The sequence below is a fragment of the Theobroma umbraticum genome, unplaced genomic scaffold (genome assembly GCF_002168275.2).
Source record: "Theobroma umbraticum cultivar Fairchild unplaced genomic scaffold, ASM216827v3 scaffold_44.0, whole genome shotgun sequence".
Taxonomy (NCBI): domain Eukaryota; kingdom Viridiplantae; phylum Streptophyta; class Magnoliopsida; order Malvales; family Malvaceae; genus Theobroma; species Theobroma umbraticum.
This window is the reverse complement of record NW_018397255.1, coordinates 5,613-24,602: the sequence shown is the minus strand read 5'-3', so window position 1 is coordinate 24,602 and position 18,990 is coordinate 5,613. Positions and strand designations below refer to the sequence as shown.

General features: G+C 35.5%; 3 protein-coding genes across 11 annotated transcripts in view; all 3 read right to left on the bottom strand.

The window, feature by feature from the left end:
• ZWI (kinesin-like calmodulin-binding protein (ZWICHEL)) overlaps positions 1-7,884 on the bottom strand; it is a 9,627-nt gene extending 1,743 nt beyond the window's left edge. Inside the window, exons 1-21 of one of the 2 annotated variants that reach the window (XM_021445213.2) lie at positions 6,932-7,884; positions 6,672-6,744; positions 6,394-6,525; positions 6,072-6,310; positions 5,648-5,975; positions 4,689-4,788; positions 4,427-4,608; positions 4,234-4,349; positions 3,957-4,059; positions 3,693-3,845; positions 3,451-3,597; positions 2,886-3,086; positions 2,592-2,756; positions 2,406-2,510; positions 2,137-2,277; positions 1,851-2,045; positions 1,561-1,687; positions 1,177-1,379; positions 872-1,054; positions 468-563; positions 101-298 (exon numbers count right to left, since the gene is read on the bottom strand). In XM_021445213.2, coding sequence (XP_021300888.1) covers positions 101-298; positions 468-563; positions 872-1,054; positions 1,177-1,379; positions 1,561-1,687; positions 1,851-2,045; positions 2,137-2,277; positions 2,406-2,510; positions 2,592-2,756; positions 2,886-3,086; positions 3,451-3,597; positions 3,693-3,845; positions 3,957-4,059; positions 4,234-4,349; positions 4,427-4,608; positions 4,689-4,788; positions 5,648-5,975; positions 6,072-6,310; positions 6,394-6,525; positions 6,672-6,744; positions 6,932-7,089 — 3,345 coding nt within the window. In that variant the 5' untranslated portion in view covers positions 7,090-7,884. Of the gene's footprint in view, positions 1-100; positions 299-467; positions 564-871; positions 1,055-1,176; positions 1,380-1,560; positions 1,688-1,850; positions 2,046-2,136; positions 2,278-2,405; positions 2,511-2,591; positions 2,757-2,885; positions 3,087-3,450; positions 3,598-3,692; positions 3,846-3,956; positions 4,060-4,233; positions 4,350-4,426; positions 4,609-4,688; positions 4,789-5,647; positions 5,976-6,071; positions 6,311-6,393; positions 6,526-6,671; positions 6,745-6,916 lie in introns of both variants that reach the window. The other variant, XM_021445214.2, reaches the window with a different exon arrangement.
• Positions 7,885-8,236: 352 nt separating this feature from the next.
• On the bottom strand, positions 8,237-15,409 carry LOC110429270 (Phospholipid/glycerol acyltransferase family protein). 4 transcript variants are annotated; one of them, XM_021445218.2, is made up of 6 exons: positions 13,789-14,567; positions 13,531-13,658; positions 12,661-12,746; positions 11,153-11,290; positions 9,717-9,981; positions 8,237-8,690 (listed from the first exon to the last, which is right to left on the bottom strand). In XM_021445218.2, the coding sequence occupies exons 1-6, from the start codon at positions 13,995-13,997 to the stop codon at positions 8,677-8,679; spliced, it is 840 nt and encodes a 279-aa protein (XP_021300893.1). In that variant the 5' UTR covers positions 13,998-14,567; the 3' UTR covers positions 8,237-8,676. The 4 variants fall into 4 exon arrangements, with proteins under 4 accessions (XP_021300893.1, XP_021300892.1, XP_021300891.1 ...); XM_021445217.1 differs by lacking the exon at positions 8,237-8,690 and adding an exon at positions 14,603-15,409 and having other exon boundaries at positions 9,387-9,981; positions 13,789-14,001; XM_021445216.2 differs by lacking the exon at positions 8,237-8,690 and having other exon boundaries at positions 9,387-9,981; positions 13,789-14,565.
• Positions 15,410-15,816: 407 nt separating this feature from the next.
• CBSX3 (Cystathionine beta-synthase (CBS) family protein) lies at positions 15,817-18,443 on the bottom strand. 5 transcript variants are annotated; one of them, XM_021418131.2, is made up of 7 exons: positions 18,210-18,443; positions 17,656-17,774; positions 17,105-17,367; positions 16,936-17,017; positions 16,446-16,519; positions 16,298-16,358; positions 15,817-16,209 (listed from the first exon to the last, which is right to left on the bottom strand). In XM_021418131.2, exons 3-7 carry the CDS (start codon positions 17,360-17,362, stop codon positions 16,067-16,069), a joined length of 618 nt encoding a protein of 205 aa, XP_021273806.1. In that variant the 5' UTR covers positions 17,363-17,367; positions 17,656-17,774; positions 18,210-18,443; the 3' UTR covers positions 15,817-16,066. The 5 variants fall into 5 exon arrangements, with proteins under 5 accessions (XP_021273806.1, XP_021273804.1, XP_021273805.1 ...); XM_021418129.1 differs by having other exon boundaries at positions 17,677-17,774; XM_021418130.1 differs by having other exon boundaries at positions 17,689-17,774.
• Between the last annotated feature and the right edge of the window lie 547 nt (positions 18,444-18,990).

Sequence of the window (18,990 nt, the reverse complement as noted above, 5' to 3'; positions counted from 1 at the left end):
TGTATATGGACTTCCTTTATTTATGAATGAACTCTAACTTTCAAAAAAAAAAAAGATTCAAATTTATACAAAGTCATAATATACTGAAAAATGATTATACCTTTCCCCTTGCAACAGACTGTGTTTGAAGATTGGTACTCTCAATAACAATTGAAAGTATTAGATGAGATCTTGAACTTTCTTCATTCATCTGTGTCCCAGATATGTGTCTTCGTTCTGATCCTCTATGAATAATGCTTTTTAACTCCTCAAAAGTTGATATTGGCATAACTGCTGCATTTTCTACGGCCACCATTCCCTGAATATCACAAACTAAAAGCACATGAAAACTAGACAAATAAACTAAGCCAGGGAAAATCATCATAGAAAATTTTATAGCAAAAAAATTGTGTAAGCTATATAAATTCTTCGAGAAGCAATACCGATGAAGGTACAAGCCACAATCTATCCACTATAAGCAATTATACCTTCGGATCTTTCTTTATATCAAGTTTCAGACGCTTAGCATTCTTTGGTAATAACAAGTCTACAAGTGTATCCTGGTATAACTCCACCATATATGCCTGTCACGTTAATGATGAATGTTAGTAGTTAGTTGATGGGATAAAAAATTTGATTTTCAAACATTTTTAGACGGACCATTATCAATTTAGGTCAAAATGAAAAGGTCTTGTCACGTTGAAAAGAATTGTGAGAGTGCAACCTGACAGTTTTGAACTGTTCAATTAAATATAAGATCATGATTCAGATGTAGACATTCAACATCATAAAAGCAAGTAATATGGTGTATGCTTTATGCATTTAATGTCCAAATTATTTGGAAAAAGAAACCTGTTATGTATATAACTTATACTATTTTCAAAATAATTACCTTCAATGAAAATGAGAATTTGTTGCTATCTCGCCTTAAAATTTTGAAAAGTTCGGCAATAGCTCGAGGTGTCAATCCAGGATTGCTATCTGATCCATATATTGTAAATGTCTTTCCAGAGCCAGTTTGACCATAAGCAAATATGCAAACATTGTACCCATCTACAGCTGATTGCACCAAGTACTGCATCATAAAAAACAAAAAAAGGAAAAGGTGAAGGAGATACAGTAACTTAAAAAACTACAAAATTAAAATCCCATATCAAAGTAAATTTAAAACAAACTACCAAGGTGCATCCAGATTACCCTCGTATCACCAAAAACATCTTCTTGGGTAGCATTGTCATCATAGACACGATCATACATGTGTTGTTTTATTTTATCATCCTTCCAGGGATGTTCAACCGTGAATTCATCCAAGCCTGTGAGCACTTTTCTTTCCTTTTCAACCATCTCTTTCTCATTTAAAGGTCTCACACGACAAAAAACTCTAACTTTGCCTTTCATATCTGAAGTTTAAACAATGGTAAATCATTTAGTGGTCATTTAAAAGGGAAAAAGATTTAAATAAAAAAAAAAAAGCTCAACTTGAGCTATGAACTATATGTTATAACAAATACAATATACTAAAACAACTTCAACATGATATTTCCAACAATTTATTGAATAATTTGTCTACTTTATTCCAACCTTCTATTGTATTAAAATATCGCTTTCTTAAAACTTGTTCTTCCTTATAAAGCACTTCTAACTCAGCAAGTTGAGCCCCTTGCATCTTCAAGATAGCGGCAGTTTGTTCATTCTTTCTATCAATATCCTGACAGGGCAATAAAACTTAATAGGTAAAAATGGATTCAGCTAATGAATTGTGAGCAACAAGGGCATAAACATTGAATTCCCTGCAGGATTATGGAAAATTTATATCTAAGTCCCATACATAGAGGACATACTTTAAAATTTAAAGAGACCAGTACCAGTACCTCTTTCATTTCCCTCAGTTCCTCTAATTCTTTTAAATTATTCTGCAGTGCGGCAAAATCTGCATTCCTAATTGCAAGAGTCGACTCTGCAACAGCCAACTCTTTGGTAACCCCTTCCAACTTCTTTTCAAGTTCGGAAACTTGAAGCTTTAAGGCTTTACATTCTTGCTCAAGGCTCTTCTTGAGAATTTTCACCTATATTTTGAGTACCAGTCTGAATCATCAATCTAATTACCATGTAAAATCAGCTACTTGCACAAATATAATTCCAATCTCACTACACTACCTCGTCATCTTTCTTCCTTTCTAGTCCAGAAATCTTCTGTTCCAATATGACCTTCTCATTTGTTAATCTTTTTGCCTTTTCTTCAGCTATATGCAACTCTCCTGTACGAAGTTTCAACTCATCTTGGAGCTTCTGCACTGACTGCAAAATAGAACATAGTGCAAAAAGTTTTATCCATTACAATCTAAGCAAACAAATGTCATTATCATATATAAAATTGGGGGATGACATAGAGCGTAACTCAATAGCATCGCCTTATGAAGTCCTACCTGATTAATTGTCCCACCTGTGTCTCCTTCGGCATTGTTCTCTGAAGCTAGATTACTTAACTTAGCCAACCTCACTTCCATCGCCTTCTTCTCTAAGAGAGCAGCCTACAATATTCAAATGTAAAAACAGGAAAAGTACAGGGAAAATTGATATAAGGATAATTTTAAAAGATTAAATATACTAGCCTGAAGAGCAGTATCCTTTTCTTCACATAATGATCTAATTCTATCACGGTCGCACATAACTTCCATTAAGTCTTCCTTCTCTTTCCTCAAGGCATTTTTCAGACACTCCAATTCTTCTTGTGTTTTCAACTCTTGCTTTTGCTTCTCATGCAATTCACCCAACAACTAGATTCAAGTACATAACACATGAATTTCAAATGAAGTTTCCAAGACAGAGAGATGCAATCAGAACTTCAGAAGTCAAAAATGTGATCTGGATTCAATGCGAATTGCCAAATTTCTTTTGAAGCTTACTTGATTAGTGTTCTTTTGAGATTCTTCAACAGCTTTTGATAAATTCTGAACACGTTTCTCGTACACTTCTAGACTAGGAGGCTTAAAATTGTTAGAAACATCTCCATTCACAGAGCCATTAGCAACAGACTGAGCTTTTGAGTAGCGTCGTAACATAACATCGTTTATATGTGTTTGAAGAGCTACACAAATTTCTTCCCCCTGCATAAAATGGAAATCATTCAATTGTCACCAAAAATACAAATGGTAAAGAGATGTTAAAGTTCCACAAGCAATGTAACTAAACAATAAAAGAGTATGAGAGCTAGCACCTCATATTCCTCTCCTTTATACATATGGAAGCCCATTGGCTTCTGTAGCTACAAAATGAGAGATACCCATTGCCTATCTTATCATCCCAACCCCACAAGATACAAACCTAAGATCTCCAAGTTTAAGATCTCAAGATTTAACCATTGAAGTGTCCTCTTGAAGACTTGCACCACATACTCTAGATCTATGGGCTGAATATAAATTGCATTGTCCAAAAACAAAGGAGGAGGATGATAGATAGAGTTGTCTAAACCTGTTTAGTTTCAAACTGAAATATGTGAAGAACACCAGCAACTCGCATCTTGAAAAAGACAGCAGTGTTGCTGCTCCCAAATTGCATTATGTCTCTTAATTCAGCTGAATGTAAATACTCCTTGGGAACAGGACGAAAAAAGTGAACCTGCATAAATGAACACATACATTAATCTTTAGCAATTTAGAAGTGAATAGTGAAACAGAAACCATGACCCACACAAACAAAATGTCAAAACTGACCCCACGCTTGTTGATACCCAAAATTATCCGTCCAGGCAGAAGTCCAATCGGATCATCAATTTTGCGAACACTGAAGAAAATTGAATTTCCATAAGGAAGTGTCCTCAATATCCGTAGAAATTGTTGTCTTGCATCATCTTTTGTCAGGTGTTCCTTCATGATTGCCAGAACAAATTATAATCAGAAGAAAATTTTACCACTGCTGCATAGATTTGGAAAACTAAATCAATCAAGAATAAGGAATTTAAAAATTAAAGTTCTCACCATTGAACAGTAACGAGAAAGAATATCCAGCTCCCACTCTCGCCTTGCTCGAGTAATTGCAATTTGTCTAGGAAGGAATCTTTCTAGGAGAGTATTCCAGTCACTAAAAATGATATTACGTAATTCAGCAAATTTTCTTAAAGCTCAAAACCCCAAAACCAAAGAACGATTCAGTAATGCTTATGACACCAAAAACAGTAGGAAATAAAACAGTGTCATTGCATGTATTGGAAGTTCAAATGGCTAGACAAAAGGAAGTCTGGATAATAGAACTTACGTGCACGATTCAGGGCTACCAACAAATCCAATCTCAACCAAGATCTGCAAAGCAGACAACTGTGCAGCATCATCCCTTCCAACAGGATAATTGCCCAAAATATAATCATGTTGTAGCTGCATAAAGTATCAAGTTTAGAAATATATCAATCGTGTTAAAGCTGTTGTATACAAATTCAAACCAGATCACATACTTGAAAATAGGACAGCTGTACAAACATTGGGTCTGTTACCACTTCATCTGACTCCCGAAATAGCTTCTTTTTAAATATGAGTTTACAGTGTAATATTTCCCCTTTACTTCGATCCTTAGCTGCCTTGATTTCCGCCAGCAAATCGCCAATATATTTATTATCATCTAACCCAATGTATTCCTCTATGTGACAATAAGTGAGCATTAGACAATAGTGTCAGCAAATCTTTATGTAGGAAATAATCAAGAAGTAAAATACATACCATTCCCTGGATCAGGAGACTTGGAACCAGTAACAACTTTACGGCATTCAAACAGGCTGAAGCTAGAATAAGCTGAAAGTTTAATTATACTTGCAAGCTCCTGATGCAAGAAATTGAGACAAAAACAGTCAAAAGAAATGTGTGATGAAATTGAAGATAAAACATACCCGTCAATGACATCCAAGCACAAGAAACTTTCTTGATCAAATTTAATCAGCATCTATCAGTGTTGAAGCTTAGCTGCTACCATGTTTAGTAAACAGGTTGAAGGCCAAGAATAGAAATTTCTAATTAATTTCTTACTTAAAAATAGTGAGCCAAATTGTAAGAGCATTCCAAGGAACAATCTAACAAAAAATTAGAAAAGAACCTCCCAATAAAACATAGAATTTGAGTTTCATATTAAAGATTATAGCCTACCAGAGATGATCATATCATGCAGGAACTTAAATGCTGTAAAGGAAAAAATTGGTTAAGCAGTGGATTGTGACTTTAATCTAATGTTAAGTAGGAAAAATGCACAGCAAGCAAGATTTAATAAGTGAACCTCCCATACAACCCAGAAGTTCTTACAACTACCCCTTCACTGAACAGATTCAGTTTTTTCAATCTGATGCAGAAATGAAATACAAGACACACACTTTGGATGAATGTACAAGAAAAATGAATTTCTCTTTAGCTTGCCAAAACAATTATAAGGAATTCCTTATTCACCAAAATAAAAGGAGATGGCTTTTTTTATTCTTTCTCACTCACTGGCTCAAGAAATATCCAATGCTAAAACCTATCAATTTGTTGTGACTTTAAGTAATGTATTCAGATTATGACAACCAGCTCTATGGCTTTTTAAACATCATAGACAACAAGTTTTGACAGAAAAAATGTGATTAATTTATTTTCCTCTAATAAATTCCACCTACACTGATGATACACATAAAGTTGAGAACGCTTAATAGTACCTCTACAGCATCAGACACAGTCGTTGCCATGTCATATGTTATTTCTTCAAAAGTTTCATCCAAGAAAAACACGATAGTTGTTAGCTTTCGACCAGTTAAAATAGCTTCAATCTCTTCACGGGCCGGTATTGTGTTACGGGGGCCAGCTTTGACAGAACGCTTCAAAGCATTTAACGTATTTAATGCAAGAGTTTGGACCTCAGAATCGGTGCTTGCACTGTGCGCTACATTGTGAACATACTCAGATAAATATCCACCAATGTCTTTGCTAGGAGGCATGGAGGATGCACATAAATACATCAGCTCCCATGCTTTGATCAAGTTTTGCCTGTATCATCCAAATGAACGAAGATAACTAGCATGAAGTAAGAGAATAGGAATACATAAGAAGAGAAAGGCATATTCTTAAAAAGGACATGCATACCTATCAGGATTGTTCCTCGTTTGTTTTGAAATCTGAGCAAAAAATTCATCTCGAAGTTCAGCACGCTTCAAAGTTTGCTTATATAGTTTTGCAACAAGCTCAATCCGTTCATCTAAGCTTAGTGGAGTTACTCGTTCAGATGAATCAACTCCCATATACTTCAAAACCATGTGGAACATTTTTGTAGCTCGGCTCACCAGGTCACTATTGATTTTAAGTAGTGAGGTTGGAATCGGATCCTGTGGATAGTTAATACTTCTAACTTATATGTTTCAGAGTTTGGTTAACAGAAAAATTATGTTCAAAAAGAGTATATTATTACCTTTTGGAAACACAACATATCCTCAAATGTGAACCTTTCTCTAACTTGAGGGCCTACAGATTTTTTAGAGAAAAAACTACGTTTTCCAGCAGAATTAATCTGTTTCTGCATCATTCTTAAGAATCCCTCCACCTACACAATTGATTGAAAATCAGAATTTCAAGAAGCATTGGTCCAGAAAGAAATATAAACCTGACATGAATTCTGATCATTTTTTCACGCATAATCAACAGCAACTTTGCACAATATCCTTATAGCTAGAAGGTGCAGTTCCCCACCTGAAATCTATCAATCAAGGGGATTACACCAGCAAGTTCTGCTGGAATTGCCATGGACAATGTAGTTGGTGTACTGCATAAAAGAGAAACAGACTGCAAACAGTTAGAACTTAGAAGTAGAAAATGTTTCAGATAAGCAAAGAAATATATACGGGCATTTCCAACTGATAAATTTCATGCTGAGGAAGTTAGTGAGGCTTGATTGCAATACACAATTTGGTTTAATTAATAATAAAGAGGTGCACCTGAGGGGCACTTACGGAGGTGCAAAGTTGGAGCCATCGCTGTCGTAATCGTCCCCATTTGAAATAGAACCAGCGCTCTGTATCTGAGCATCTTCATTTCCATTGCTAGAGCTAAAGGAAGACCTACTTGCTCTCATACTTTGGGCCATGGATGGCAGCGTGTCAATGGTCATTTCACGGGAATCAGCCCGATGAAAACAAAGATGCTCTGCTCCTTTGTGCTCCTAAATTATATGTGGACAACAGCAAAAGCTTGATTTTTGAGTAGAGATTACACAACTCAAGGCCAGCCGTAATATTTACCAAAATCAACTGTAAAACGGCAAATGGGGTAAAAAGAAAAAACCGGAGATCCACACATAAGAACTGCATATAAATGGGGTGATAATAGGAGAAATCTGCAAACTCCTACTCCACCAACGGCATTGAGCTCTTATAAATATTGCTGAAATAGGGCAATGAATTCAAGAATCGATCCCACAAATACATAAAGGGATTGAAAAAAACAAAGCTAATTTATAACCAAAAAAAAAACAGAATCTTTAGATTGATAAAATGGGTGCAATATGGGGAGAGGAAATAACTGGGTTACCAGCCGGTGGCATTGCAACCCAACGAACAGAAAAGAGATTGAGAGATCTGTTGATGAGCTGGGCGGGGAGTGAAGAAGGCAGACTAGAAAAATAAAAAACCAAAAATAGAAAAAGGAAAGACAATGGTGAGAGTCACGAGACTGCTATAAATGGACGAGATGATGCATAATTACTTAAAATCTTAAATGGCTTGCTTCCGATATTACATTCGGCCTTAGATCTACTAACAAGTAACAACCACTTTGAATGGGTGTGGAAACAAATGAATTTTCAACTGCCCATATCAAATCAATTCTTCAAAATTCAAATAAACAAATATTTAAAAACATTTCCACTCCCAAAAAAAGAAACTTAAAAGAATACTACTCCATCCATTCGAAAACATATGAAATCACTCGTCTGCAAACGTCTTATTCATCGTCTAAAATTGCAATACTACCCCTCCCAGGTCAGTCCAAGTGTGACCCCAGAGGCGGGAAGGTGCATTCTAGGACCAGGCCCAGCCACGGGCCCTTAACGCATCCTTCTGCACTCGCATAAATTTGGACTTTGCACCTTTCCTAGAGGACCCTACTTTTAGATTTAACTTTTAAGCAACCTTACCTATTTCTTCCATTTCCAATAATATTCCCTTCTGTTTTTTCACTCATAATTTTATCTTTATTATCAAATTTCAGTGCTTTGCTTTACTTAAATTATTTTATCCTACCTTACTAGCTTTTACCCCATTTTCGCCCGATAAGGATCGTTGTTGGTAGCTCCTTGACTTCAAGGTACACAAAACAAAAAGATCTCTAGTTGGTGAGCTTTACCGGATTTATTTAGGGTTACATTTTGCATAATTGCATATTTGCATATGCATATGCCCCTGTTGATTTACTACAAATTATCGAGAAAGTGATTTTAAATGAAATAAAAAATAAAAAGAGGACGAAGGTGATTAAACGCACTAGAAAATACTTGACTCTTGTTACTAGTGTCCAAATCTTCTTCCTCTCGGGAACATAGAAGCATTTCTAAAGACAAGGGTGGACACGACAAAGAACGCGGAGGTAAACGTGGGCTTTGGCACATTGCGTGGGTTGAGCAAGTAAATAGTTGAACGTTGAATCTGACAAACAAATAAGCCTCCCTTCGACTCCAATGCTTACACTTGGGCGAGAAATATCAAAAGAGTGTGCCTACAAAATCGAAAGATTCAAGGAATAGCAAAACGCTAGCCGGCTATGCCCTGCCGGCTCTTGTTGTTCAACTCGCAAAAAATAATAATAAGAAAAAGAAGATGGATCCTTAATATTTAAAAAGTTGACAACTTTCCTTCACAAGAAATGCCACTTAGAATGGCTACATCACTTGTCGTCTTGACATATATTATTAATACTTTTCTTTTAAGTATGTCTTGCTATATGCTTTATACACGCAAAGAGTACCACCAACAACCAGCAGCAGAATGAGTCAAGATAAACACGAAAATGTTCGAAGCAATCCATAGAAAACCAACATCATTAAATAATAATATAGTAGGTTTTACGCTTCATTTTTTTCCCTCTCCCATGTAAATTTAATGTCCAATTTCTCAAAATATCCTATGTTGTCTTGACTAATAAATAATCACATAATATTCTGATAAATATTTAAGTCATAATATGCACTCTACACTTTTAACAATTAATTAGCATTTCTATCACCAAAATACATGTATACCATCAATTCACATCCGATGCTTATACAAAGAAAAATTTTGACAAAAATATAAATTAAATTTTTGTACTTAATTAAATTTAAATTTTGATTAATCAATCTACTCACACTTGTTAAAAATAGTTAAAATATAATTACATTTAATGCACTATTCTTGTATTTTCAAAAGAATATAATACATTAATGACTATTTTTTTGCTTAAATATCACCTTAACAAATAATATTAGAATAACCTTCAAATTCAAAACCGGACTTGAGAGTTTTCAAAGGAACGTTTTTGAAACGTCCAAGCTGATTGCACTTGCATAGTTATTAATTCATTTTAAAGTATATGTTTTCAAAACCACGACTTGAACATGGTTTCCAGCTAAGTGCGTTTCCTTAATACAAAACTGGACGCATGCGAGTGTACTTAAAACGTTAAAACAGAGACTCAATAAGCATTTTATTCTTTTATCCTCAACATTAAATAAGGTTTAAATAACCTACTTTAAGAAACTTTTACCAGCATTTCGCAAACCCTCCATGGCAGTTTGTATTTGCTCTGAAATAGTTGAGTATAGGCATCTCTGTGCTGCTTCATCCAATCCATAAGGGGAGATAATAGGCCATCCTCGATAAGTACATGATAGATCACGAGATATGGAAATTGCCGTCTGCCTCATTCTAGGAATATCGAATTCTAGTGGCTCACCAATGATAATTTTGATATTTTTATTGCATAATGGAAATGGAGGCCTTCTGTCAAGAAAAAATTTTTCTGGCATCACCTGTGCATTATAATTGGAGACACAACGAATGAACCAAAATCAACAAATAGGCCAATCAGAGTAAAACAAATGGAATTTGAGTAATCCACAAGTGATGTGCTCATCCATATTTCATTAATTTAACATGCAATGAGATTTGCAAAGAGCCACTACATGAAAAAATGATGAATGATACCTAGATGTACACAACAAGACACCCATAATTCTCCTGCTAATTGGTCTTAATGTAAGACACCAGGAACAAATGTCTATTGACATGCAGAAATATTGAGTAAAACAATTAAACCAGACTGTATAAGTCAAATGACTTTCGCACAGCCGCGCAACCCACTTCCACTGCTATACTGATTATGGCATGAACTAGATTTGTCATTGTGCCCGTAGCACAAAATATCAAATAATACTTGATCACTCCTACTATTTCAACATACAGATGAAGTTTAATTATTGTCTTAAGTAATGTGATTCTCAAAAATAATAATAATAACAATGACAGTAGTAGTTGAGAATATTCGTAAATGGAACTTTCAGCCAACAATTTCAGGCCCCACGCCACAGGCTCAATTATCGACTGCGGGATCAATTAGTAAAGCTGTAGCATAGGCATGAAAAGTGAGAAAAAACTGGTTAATTGAAATTGGTATCTGATTGTTCACCTAGGTTTCACTACATCCTTTAATTTAAAATTTGCAGCAAAAAATGGGTAATAGGAAATTCTGAGAGGGCTGATTCAGGAAGTGACTGCTGGGCATGCAATGAGGTGGAATCAAAAGTACTTTTGCAGTAAAATTTTATTTTGCTTAGTCTGACAACAATAGTCATCGAACACTGTTACTGTGAGTCTTCCCAAGCCTTGCTATGTATTGCATCAAAATAAACTGCAAACTGGGCAAAATCGTAGAGGCTTTAAAGTCTAACCGGCATCAATACATCCAATATCACAGTGAGTGTGCATTTATGCCGAATGTTCATGCTCAATGTCCAAATAACATCCCCCAAAAAATTAGAGAGAAGACATCTCTTTTTGATAAGTGAATGGGGGATATGAGAAAGAAAGAAATGTCAACAGAACCCAGGAAATTATTTCTAAGACTTTCACAACCTAAATTCACTCAGATGAAATTGAATCTGGAAAATGAAGAGAAGAAGCAAAAGGAAAAAGATTTCTAACCTCTTCAAAACCACAATGAACAATGGGAAGAACTATTGGAGTCACATGAGCACGAACAATTAGACTAGCAGTTCCCCATTTTAATCGTCTTATAGGTGCATCTTCTTGTGAAACTTTACCTTCAGGAAATGTATGTAGCTGGCAATTGAAGACATGAGAAACATTAGGACACCTTAAAGCCATGAAGTATAAATTCTTGAGAAAATGAATCTCAATACAGCAACGTGGACACTAAATTAAAAAATTTTTAGCCATTCTATCAACAAGTTTAGTGCATTCACGAATGACACAACAAAAAGCCCAAGCATTTATCAACCTGTTAGGAGTTTGCCATTCTTAAACATGGATTAGTTAAGGGATGCTGACAGCAAAGTCACATAAGGGAGTGTACAGCACATTTAAAAAACTTGCCCACAAAAAATCCAAGAGTTCACAACATCATCCAAGTTCAAAAGACGCACTGGAACCCAAAACTTCAACCACGATATGTAAGTTACCCAATATACTACATTCAATCACCAAGGACATTTAAAAAACTCACTGACAAAAAGCCCATGCATGTATCAATCTGTTAGGTGTTTGCCATTCTTAAACATGGATTAATTCAGGCATAAGGGAGCATACAGAACATTAAAAAACTTGCCTACAAAAAATCCAAGAGACAACATCATCCAAGTTCGAACCAGACATTAGAACCCAAAACTTCAACCACAACATGTAAGCTATCCAATATATTACATTAAATCACCAAGGATTGCTTCAGATGTTTTAGATGTGAAATAATATTTGTTATTGTCCAACAGGCTCTACTACCCCAATACTAGTTCGGAATTATAGCCAATAAGCTACCAACTTATTAGCACTCATATACCTTTTCAAATAATTCTCCTTCACTTAAAACTACAGTGGCTGTCCTGTGGCAAGAGATGGACTAAAAGCCCAAATAGGTAGCAGATGTAAATAGAATGCCAGGAAATGCAAGGAACAACCTTAACAACTGGTTTGTGGAGCTACCATGTCTGGAAAACCAAACCCAACATTTTGAAGACAATGCAATGAAAGAGAAACAAGGACCACTTGTATCTCAACTAAATAAACTTATTCATCACTTGAAATTATATTCATTCTCTATGGTTTCAGTTCCTTTAATGTTCATTTTTTCCTTGATTTATTTCCTTGAGAGTAAGGCCGTATATCTTTTTCGGTCTCAACTATTGAAGAGCTTGAAAGAGGAAGTGAAAGAATGAAAGAAGAATTATAAAGTAACACAAATGAAACTGGTCATGCGACTGTTCTCACCAACAAACCTATATAGTTGAAATTCTAAAGAGAGGCTCCATGACTGAGTAGGCATCAATGTTAACCTGATTGACTTGTCCAGGATGAACCAAAGCAACAAGACATTACGAAACATGTTTAAATACAGCTCAGAAGAACCCAACAATCTCAGGATATAAAAGCTCTATCCAAAAGTTCTAAGTAAGGGTAGTATAAATTTCGCTGAATACCCAGGCTCCATTGTTTAAGCACTCAAGAGCTTCATTCATGTGTTCCTGATAAATTCCCGCACCCCTTGTAATAGGTATGCATTTACCTGCACAATTTACTATTTCAGAGACAGATCTTACTTTAAACTATTTGCTCTCTTAAAAACCAAATCAAGCTCACATAAAATTTCGCCTAGGTATGAAGAAGGTCATACAAGATGTACATCCGTAAGTAATGATAAAAGTCACAATTCAAAAGGCATTTCTTATAATACCTTATAGTAATAGTTATATGTGAAAGCATGGCTGGTAAGGATAGTCTACAAACCCTAGAGCAAGGGCTAGAACTAGTTATACCATTAGCAAGATCAAGTCCATCAGGGAATCAATTAAACCCACAGATTTTGACCAAAGCCTGTGATAAATTACTAGGTTTGACCAACTATGAACTTTTTGCTCGATTAAACTACAATAAATTATTTCATCTAGAGTTGCTACTTCGCTTACTAACTTATGTGGTAATTACACAAGGGATGCCTCAAGATAGGGCCAATTTTCAATATGGTATCCAAGCTATATAAATGTTCAATGTACCACTTTAACTATAAAATCTTTGTCTGTTTTCTCAATTAACTAAACTAAGACTGGTACCTTATGCTGGTGAGGGCTAAGGTATCTTAAATCCTCGAAAGGTAATTGTTCCAAACTAAATAACAGTGTTGAAAATAAGATGGTTGGTTATATATGAATCCAATAAATACTGTTAAGTCAATTCAAAGCTAATAATAGAATGAAACTCATAAGCTAATGAAATATTAAATCAAAAGTATTTCTTTGAGAGAGAGAGAAGTTGAAGGGTGGTCATAAAGACGGGACAGAGAAATGGCATACCAAGTCTAAAAAAATAAGTAAGGAGAAAATTTTTGAAACAAATGTCTTCTGCAGCAAGTACCCAGCGTGCCAATTTTGCATCCAAGGAGGGGAAACCCTTGAATCCCCAAAGAAGTGGATCATCCAAGCTGCAAAGCAACAAAATGTGATTGTTAACACCGAGTAAGTGCAATCACATATAATTTATTTCGTAATTAACAAAGAATGAAGTAAAGAGGAAAGCGAGAAAAAAAAAAAGGATTTAAGAGGTCTACCCACGTAGACATGTGATTGCTAACGGTGAGAAGTGGTATGCCAGGAGGTCGAGAGCGGACAAGACGAATGAGGGTATCGGCATTATGAATGGAGGAGGTGTTGAGAAGAGAGGTTACTGCCTTTGCGACCGACCCCACCGCCAGGAACACTATCTTCCTTGGTATTCCTCCCATGTGCTTCTCCCTAGCTGCCCATTCCATTTTCCTTCCCATTTCACTACATAAAATTTTGTAAGTGTTGATACAAAATTAGAGTCTCTATTTGATTTAAAATTTAAATAAAATTTTTCAAAAATACTGCTAAGTACTGTAATTTAGAACCGGCTTTAGGAAAACTTTAACCGGTTTAAGGTTTCTGAACCCGGTTTTAAATTTTGTAAACCGATTTGAGGGTTCTAAAAACCGACTTTAGGTTTGTTGAACTGGTTCAACGGATCTTGAACCATTTTTAAAGTTTACTTAATCGATTCAAAGGTTTTCATATTGATTTTAGGGTTTGTTGAATGGATTTTAAATTTTTTTACAAACAGGTGCAAGAAATTCCAAATCGGTTTTAGGGTTAACAAAACCATTTTAGGCTTCTCAGTTTCAAGATGATAAAACTGATTTAACAGTGACTTCCATTTCGTCCAGATTTATTTATTTGTGTACGTTTTTCATTAATTTTTCTGCGTCACTACCTGCTAGTTGGCAGTTACTACCGTAAATGGACGACCATGTAAACCTTAAGAAATGTGGTATAATTGAGGATGATTATGTGACCGGTTAAAATCTCTCAGATAGATTAAAATTTCCCTAAGCAAGTGTGATAATGACACCTGTCAGTGTTTGTATAATAACTGCTTTCCCAACATTTCTTGACTCCAACTCATCCCCTGCATAAAATCTTTGCAAGGAAACAAAGTAAAAACCACTCCAAAAAAAAGTCTTTAGCTCCCAATAACACATAATGCTAGAATCTATGAAATCCCTTCAAAATCACGAATAATAAACACCCATAAAAGTTAAATCTAACACCTTTTGGACAAATTAAAAACACCCAAATCAAAAAACACATTTTATATACCCTAAACCCCAATTCCAGATTTAATTCAGCAAATATTATTTATGTTTCAGATCAGTTATTGCAGAAGAAAGTAACATGAATGCATAAACAATACAGACAAAACTAAACTTAAATGAGAATTATTGAATTAAAATTACTTGATATAATAATTATTAGAAAAATATGTTTTTTTTTTGGAGAGAGAGAGGTGGGTGATACGGACAAAATAGATTTCGAGGTATTTATATAGTTTTAAGAGTGACAGAGCCCGAGAAGAACGGTGGCTAGGCTTATTTAGAAAGAGAGGGACTGTCGGCAGGAGGAAGGGGAAGAGAAGAAAAGAGCAAAGAGATGGAAAGAGGGAGCCGTCGGCGGAAAGGCCTAGGAGGACGAAGGCGACGGCCCCGGGGACAGAGTGGGTGGCTGCTAGCGTTAATGGGAGAAGAGGAGGAGAGCAAAAATGAAGAGACGAGGAAGGGGCTGGATGCTAAGGTTAGCTCAAGGTTTTATCGAATGACCAAAACTACGTCGTTTTATTGGATACAAAGAAAAACGAGAGTCCACCCAAGCCCAAGAAGATGTTTCAAGCTTAGCAGATTTGGATCAAGCCTAACAACAATTAAGGTTTTTCCTAACCCATTGTTTTACCGCTTAATTATTTATTTTATTTATGAAATTTATATTTGTTATTCAAGAATTCAGCTTATGAAATTACTTTAACAAAGGAATAAAAATAAACAATAAAATAATAAGCTGAATTAAATTATTAATTGATCACCAAAATTGTTTGGGGCTCTTAAGATTATTTTCACAAGGTGGATTAATTCTAAATAATTATAAAAGCATTGGATAAAACAGTAGTATTTAAAATTGAAGATAATTTACAAAATTTTATCAAAAACCCTTAAAAATTTTAATAAGTATAATTAATACTCATATCTGAATTAACAAAGCATAATTATGTAAATATTAGCATATATTAAGATATAAAAAAACCAAATTTTTTCAACAATTTAAATTATTTATAAATAAAAAATACCAAGCAAGACGATAATGTTTATTGGTAAACTGTTAGTCCACATGATATTATTTCATATCGTCGCACATTGACATGTGGGAAAGATAAAGCCACGCGACAGAAGATGCAGAAAACACACAGTATTTACAAGCTCTCCGCTGACTTATGTCCAACAAGTATGCAAGATAACAGGTGAAACACACAAGATTTCATCATCGTCTAGTAACCTCCCTGAATGTAAGCATTCAGACGGTCCAACTCCTCACGGTGCTCAATCACCACAGCACGAACAACATCTCCAATGGAAACCATGCCGACCATTCCCTTCTCATCAATCACTGGAATGTGTCTGATTCGGTTATCTGCCAAAATACCACAGGTTACGACTAGCTTGACAAGGAACAGCCTAATGAACACAAAAAGTATTGTCTTACAAGCAGCATAGTGTACCTGTCATCAATTGCATTGCTCGCAGAACTTTGGTCTCAGATGTGACAGTAATGAGCTTGTTCTACAACCACCATATAAGAGAATCTTAGTATTCCCAACACAAGGAGTGGTGTAAAGGCACATCTTAACAATCAGCCATAAATAATACCTCTTCAGTCATGATGTCCCCAACCTTGGTTGACTTGGATGATCTTCCCTGTACTATTATTTTCCTAAGATAATCTGAAAGTTATATCATCAAATAAAAAACTTAACTAACAAGCAGAATAGAAGCAGACCATAATTCCTTCAAAATCTCTTCTAGATAATTGAGAAAGGCACAATGAAGCAAAGTACAATCTTAGCAAAGTGAATAAAATTTGATGGGTGCTCTAAATGTCGTATATGCAATGCTCAAAATAAAGGGTAGCTTTGACTGTTTGACATGACAAATAACAGGAGAATTGAGAACAAAATAATGGCATTAAATGCATGCAATTGCAAACTATAAGGTGTAAGAAACAATATAAATAAGCATAAAAATGAGCTGGTGCAAGCAAAAAATTAACAAGCTTGAGCTCGTAAATTTTAAAATCGTATTAGTCACACCAGTCATTAGTGCAGAATTAATTTCATCAAGGAAATACTTCTTAAAATACCTCTCTCAGTGATAATACCCGCAATTGATTCCTGCTCTCCAGGTTTTACAACCACCAGGGCACCAACATTGTGTTGAGTCATCTGGAAAGAAAGGTTCCAGTTAAGGATGCAAATCAAGTATTCCACGACAAAGTTTTGAGATTTTATGAAAATCATAAAGATGCCTACCGACTTCACAGCATTGTACACAGTGTCATCTGTAGTGCACCAAAGCCAGGAGCCATCTGCACCTTTACCTTTTGCTTTCAAGATGTCTGCAATAGTGGTGCTCTCAAAGCCGTGCTCTTCCATGCGAGCAGATGAAACCGATTCAAAGCGGGAAAATATAATGGGTCGCTTAACTGGATTGACCACCCGAATGCGTTGCATCACAGCATTTTTTACAGTATTCCCATGCAACAAAAAAGCTTGAACTGCCCCTTTCATTCTGCCTGTTATGATTGATTAGTTACAGTTAAGCAGAGACGTGCTTGTGCAAGTCACATAAAAAAATCATTCAAACTTGACATGAGAGAAGTATGTAATCTTAAGAGGCAGTAGAAGCCATGCCTTGTAAATGTTATTTTGTAATATGAGGGTTCTATTGATAAGGTTTGGAAAGCAGCAAATGACTGCAGTAAATTCGATACCATGTCTCACATGTTAGAATGCTAAATACATGGGGCCAATAGTGAGAATTTTAATTTCAGTTCCGGGAGAGTTAAGGAGCTTTAAGTTACTTGATCTGTCATAGAGTTAACCTGATGAACAACCTTTGCGTTTAGGGAAAAGTAGAGAGAATGGTGAAGATAGCACCTGAGGAAGATGGAAATCTCAGCTTAAATAAAGAAGATCCACCCTGGAAATCATAGGAAATAATCATGAGTTTTTTTGCTAAGCCTATTTTGAGGGTTTTTAATATATAATGCTAAACGGTTCAAGGTATTTGTCAGAGTGGGGGCTTTCCTCAAAGTCTTCAACTAAAAACTGCACATTTATTCACCGTTTGGCTGCCGAGAAAACTAACAAAATTTTGATTCGGATTCATTAAGAAAAATTCATTATTTTCTTTTGCAGCAAAACCAAACAGACCCTTCATTGGTTAAAAAAACAGATTCTTTCAAGCCCAAAGAGAACTCCCAAGCAAGCTTTTTAAGTTCACTAAACACGACACAGAGAAAATAAGTTACGTGAAACTGAATTGAGAAAACAATTTATAAAGGTTCTAATCAATTATTAGAAGCAATTCTCAGACCAAACAAACAACAAATCATGTAAACTTTTAATTTTGTACCACGTAGGGAGGAGGCGAGGAGCTGTTGGAGGAAGATGCAGTCGGCACGGTAAAAGAAGCTTCAGGCGCTCTTCAGTCGGCTCGGTACGGCCAGGGGCAAAGACTTAGGGGGCAGCAGCGGCGGGGGCGAGTACGAAGACCGAAAAGTAGGGGAAAATGGGCACTGGAGTTACCTAGGGTTAGTCTTAGATTTGGCGAGTAATTAGATTTATTTATTACACTTTCACCCTTGCCGATCCTTATGGTTGGCAAAATTGGTTAGTGGTTGGAGTGTTTCTTTTCAGACGCGAGTTCGATCATAACATTGACAACCTAAGCCCGGATCTGAATCCCGAACACGAATGTGGACCCAGATCCTAAGCCCCCAGCCCAGAACCTCAAGCCTTAGACCTTAGACCCCGATCCCAACCTTGGACCTTGAAACTCTAAACATGAAACCCCGAACCCCAAGCTTGGAACCTTAGAATCCAAGATCTTGCACCATGAATTTCGATTTTTTTAATTATTTTCTATTTTTAGAGATTTTTTTATAATTTTTAAGTATTTTTACGTTCTTTTTAGGCATGTTTAAGATCACTCTAAGCATTTTTAAGCTTTTTATCATTGATTTCAAAATATTTTTATGCTGTTTTCAAGGATTTTTTAAGAATTTTAAAGATTTTGAAGGGTTTTTGCTTCATTTTTAAAAAATTTTTGAAGCATTTTGAACCAATTTTAGCCTTTTTTTCATTGATTTTTAAGCATTTTCAAGGTTCTTTTAAGTATATTTAAGGTTTTTAAG

Excerpts from the sequence above, each read along its gene's own strand:
- CBSX3 (XM_021418131.2), bottom strand. The coding sequence starts at position 17,362 with ATGAAAGGGGCAGTTCAAGCTTTTTTGTTGCATGGGAATACTGTAAAA. Across the intron at positions 16,359-16,445 it reads GGGACATCATGACTGAAGAG|AACAAGCTCATTACTGTCAC; the intron begins GTATTATTTATG and ends TGGTGGTTGTAG. Across the intron at positions 16,210-16,297 it reads AGCAATGCAATTGATGACAG|ATAACCGAATCAGACACATT; the intron begins GTACACTATGCT and ends GTATTTTGGCAG.
- LOC110429270 (XM_021445217.1), bottom strand. The coding sequence starts at position 13,997 with ATGGGAAGGAAAATGGAATGGGCAGCTAGGGAGAAGCACATGGGAGGA. Across the intron at positions 13,659-13,788 it reads GTTAGCAATCACATGTCTAC|CTTGGATGATCCACTTCTTT; the intron begins GTGGGTAGACCT and ends GTTGCTTTGCAG. Across the intron at positions 12,747-13,530 it reads TACTTATTTTTTTAGACTTG|GTAAATGCATACCTATTACA; the intron begins GTATGCCATTTC and ends TAAATTGTGCAG.